Below are 4061 nucleotides of genomic sequence, written 5' to 3' on the forward strand. Positions count from 1 at the left end.
TCCCTGTCAGAGCAGTCAGTGGTGGTAGCCGGGCACCATCTAGTTGTACTGGACTCAGTCTCGACACAGATATTCTTTACTAATTAAGTTAAATTATTGTTTGATTTAAAAAAGACTTCAGAGTCTCTGAACACATTTAAGCAGCACTTAAAGTCATTGTTTAACATTCAGGTGTAAAGGAACCCTGGTGGTGCGGTGGTTAAGCTCTTGACTACTAACCAAAAGGTTGGCAGTTTGAACCCACCAGCCACTCTGCAGGAGAAAGATGTGGCAGTCTGCTTCTGTAAAGATTTACAGCCTTGGAAACCCTATGTGACAGTTCTACTCTGTCCTGTAGGGTCACTATGAGTCAGAATTGACTCGACGGCAGTGGGTGGGGTGTTGTAGGGTCAGTTTTTATTCATTCTTTTTTTCTAGAGTATGAGTCACATTTTTCTGTTTTGTTCTCATGTCTGTTGATTTTTTGTTAAGTGCTGCCAGCCTTGAACACTGTCCTCTAATTCCTCAAGCCAGTGACACTGTGACTTTCTCACATTCTGAGGCATGGTTTGGGGAGTGCTTTCAGGCAAAAAGTTAGCCTTGTGAATCTCAACAGGTGCCATTCCTGTATTTCGAGGATAGATTCTTCCAGTTTTTGCCTCTTTTTTGGCATTTTTTTCAGTGCTTCTTCTTCTTCTTTTTTTTTTTTAAATATTTTGTTCAGATTTTATAATTTCCCTTTGGGGGATTAGTCTTGTTATTCTACTTTGCCATTTCTAGAACAGCAGTTCCCAATATCTATTTTTAGATGGTATTGCTAAGTTTTATATCCCTGATTCTGTACTTTTGTAGTTCAGGTTTGTTGAATCTAAGTTTAAGAGTCTCCTTATCCCTGTTTCATTTCTTCTTTGAAGTCTTTTCTCAAACATCACTTTCTCCTTGAAGCATCCCCTTACCATACTTCTCTAAGCCTGACTTAAATTGCTCCTTTCTGTGAACTTGATCCATTTTATTATAGTAATTATTGGCTTTATTTGACCTTCATTAAACTTGAGCTCCTTGAGATTAAGGACTGTATGTTTTACATCTGCATTCCTAGTACCTATCACAGTACCTTGCACATGTTTACATGAATGAATGCTGTTAGTTTTGCCTCATTTATATGTTGAATTCTTTTTGGATCTTGACCGTCCCATCTATTTTTACTATATGTTAGGCATAAAAGAAAAGTTGTAGTATTTTTATTTTATTTTAAAAAATATTCTATGGGCCCAGCACTAAAAAATATTTTACTAATTTTGCGTATTCATTTCTTTAGGGTTATTGATTTATAGTTTAATTTGTTCCAGACAGTGAGTATTTTGTTTCTAATTACATTGTCTTCATGCTTTAGTTTTTGAAGCTTGATTTATTGACATATGTTTGTTTTAGGTACTGTAGGTTGTACAGCAGCTCAGAAGTGTATATGGATAATTATAGTACAACCTAGAAAATGATATGCTGTCAAAGTAATACTGTGAAAGTCAAAAGAAGGACAGATCATGTCTATCATAGAGTATTTTAGGATTATTTCAGAGTTCTTCTCACATGCTACCTTTTTCATGCTGGAGGAGGAGGATTCTAATTTATGGAAGTAGGAAGAGCATTCCAGTGGAGGGAAAAGCATAAGCAAGCATGAGGAGCAGCATGAGCGAATGAAGAGGCAAGAAGTTATAATGTGTGTGCAGAAAATACTGAATAGCTCAGTTTGCTTATAGGATGGTAGTAGTAGGAAATAAGATAGGATAAGTGGTTTTAATGATCATATAATAGTGAACATTTTCTGAGCATTTATTTTCTGTCATTCACATTTAGGTATATTAACTTATAATGTTATTTATTTTACACACAATGAAACTTGGGCCCAGAGAAGTTATGCAGCTTCCCTGAGATCAGAGTTAGCAAATAGTGGAGCCAAGAATAGAACCCATCAATCTAATTCTAAAACCCAAGTCCTTAACCACTGGCTTTTAGAGAATTTTGAATATCAGTTTAAGGATTTTATACTCTAGATTTCCTAAAATGCAGCTGAGATTGTAATATTCCTCTGCTCTGCTTACACATTTCTGGTGGTTTTTACTAGGTATAAAATGACCTGGAGATGCGGGTCAGAATGGCGTGGGGAAAAGACTGGAGGTGGGGATATCAGACCATTATAGTAGGGCAGGCAGTAGGTATTGTGGAAATCTATGAATGTTATTATATTAATAGACCAAAGGCTTACAATATAACATTTTTTTCCAACAAAGCATAAAATTTTATTGTATAAATCTTCAGAAATAGTGTAAGAAGAAAAATGTCATTATTCATTGCTGGAGTTATAAGAATGATATATAGCTTACTTAACAGTTTTTTTTTCTGTACTTTAAGAGTTACATGAAGTCTTGATACTGCTGAGACCTTGTTTATCCTCTTTTATTCCCCTCTCTTTTGAAAAAATCATGTAAATGAGGACTGGAGAAGAAATTCAAAGTGAAACACTCTTTTGTTAGGACATTTATCAGTGTTCTCTTTTAAAATAACATCCTTTTGATCTCTTCCCATTGTTTTCTGAAAAATCAAACCGCAAAACTAGAATTCCTAGAAGAAACTTCAGATATGTGACAGGAAACCTAAAAATTTTTTGGCAGCTGCTGTTACCATAAGGAGAAGTCATGGGACTCAAACTTGTAGTACCTGCCTCCCAGATGATAGTGTTAACTCGGGGAGTGTTTAAGGCTCTAGAATGTTGAAACGGTGGAGTATTTAAGTCAAGAGACTCCTTTTCCTAGGCATTACACTTGAAATTCAGTTATTAATTTTAAATTGGGGCCTCAATTGGTTAATCTATACAACATATATATGTATATATATATATATTTAATTTCAATTCTATTCCTTTTTTTCAGGTCATAACTAAGGTTTATCTTAAGGCAAATCATATTGTAAAGAGAGACATCAATGAGCATTTACGAATCAAGACTGTCTATGATAAAAGTATCGAAGAGTAAGTACACCATTATTTTTTCATCTTTTTTTTTGTTAATTTTGATATTAAAGATATTTCCATATATTAACTGAAATTAAAAAAAAGCCCATAGGTGGAAGTAAATAAAAACTAGTACAGCTTCAAGATGCAAATAAACCAAAAGTGCTGTTTAGTCTGGAAGATGAAGGCCAGGGAGTATGATTAAAGTCTATACATCATGCATAATTTAAACAGAACAAACGTAGATCTGCTTGGATGTGGTCAGTAACAGAACTGGAAGACACCTCTGTGATAAGTACCTAGAGGAAAAATAAGGCGAAACACTAATGTACACAATAAGAAAGTTTACACCGCTATTAACCACAGAGGTGATGTAGTCTAACTTTTTATTTAATCCAGGAGGAATCCAGAAAAAGACAAATTATATGTAATGGTTTATGAAGAGCTGTTAGGAGTAGTTGATGTCTTTGCCTATCCTTAACTTCCCAAATGAATGAGATACCATATGACTGTGCCTAGTACAGTGCTTCGGCACATAGTAAACTCTCAAATGCACGTTGAGGTAAGTTGAGATTATTGAGGACAGATACTGCAACTTCTACACAGTGTTCTGGAGCCCTGGTGACACAGTGGTTAAGAGCTTGGCTGCGAACCAAAAGGTTGGCAGTTCGAATCCACCAGCTGCCCCTTGGACACCCTGTGGGGCAGTTCTACTCTGTCCCATAGGGTCGCTATGAGTCCGAATTGACTCGACGGCAACAGATGTGGTTGTTTTGGTTTTTTATACACTGTTCTTGGGGCTCCTGCCAGAGGTGTTCTGAACAAAACAGACAGTAGTCTGTCACAGCATGGTAATTCTTATGTTTCCTGTCTTCATTTTCAGGTTGCTCCCTGAGAAAAGATACCTTGTAAAGGTATGTAATAAATATTCCTGGCGTATAAAGTATACTTAAGATGGGTGCTTTTTTTTTTTTTTTTTAATTGTGCTTTAAATGGAAGTTTGCAGTTCAAGTTAGTTTCTCATACAAAACTTTAAACACATACTGCAATGTGACCCTAGTTGCACTCCCCATAT

The 4061-nt window shown here is 35.8% G+C and overlaps 1 protein-coding gene across 1 annotated transcript in view; it reads left to right on the forward strand.

Annotated features, from left to right (window-relative positions):
* The window catches only part of LMLN (leishmanolysin like peptidase), an 87565-nt gene that overhangs the window by 6980 nt on the left and 76524 nt on the right, over positions 1–4061 (forward strand). Inside the window, exons 2-3 of the mRNA XM_004373715.2 lie at positions 2907–3004; positions 3870–3929. Coding sequence (XP_004373772.1) covers positions 2907–3004; positions 3870–3929 — 158 coding nt within the window. The remainder of the gene's footprint in view (positions 1–2906; positions 3005–3869; positions 3930–4061) is intronic.

Source organism: Trichechus manatus, unplaced genomic scaffold, assembly GCF_000243295.1.
Source record: "Trichechus manatus latirostris isolate Lorelei unplaced genomic scaffold, TriManLat1.0 scaffold00026, whole genome shotgun sequence".
NCBI lineage: Eukaryota > Metazoa > Chordata > Mammalia > Sirenia > Trichechidae > Trichechus > Trichechus manatus.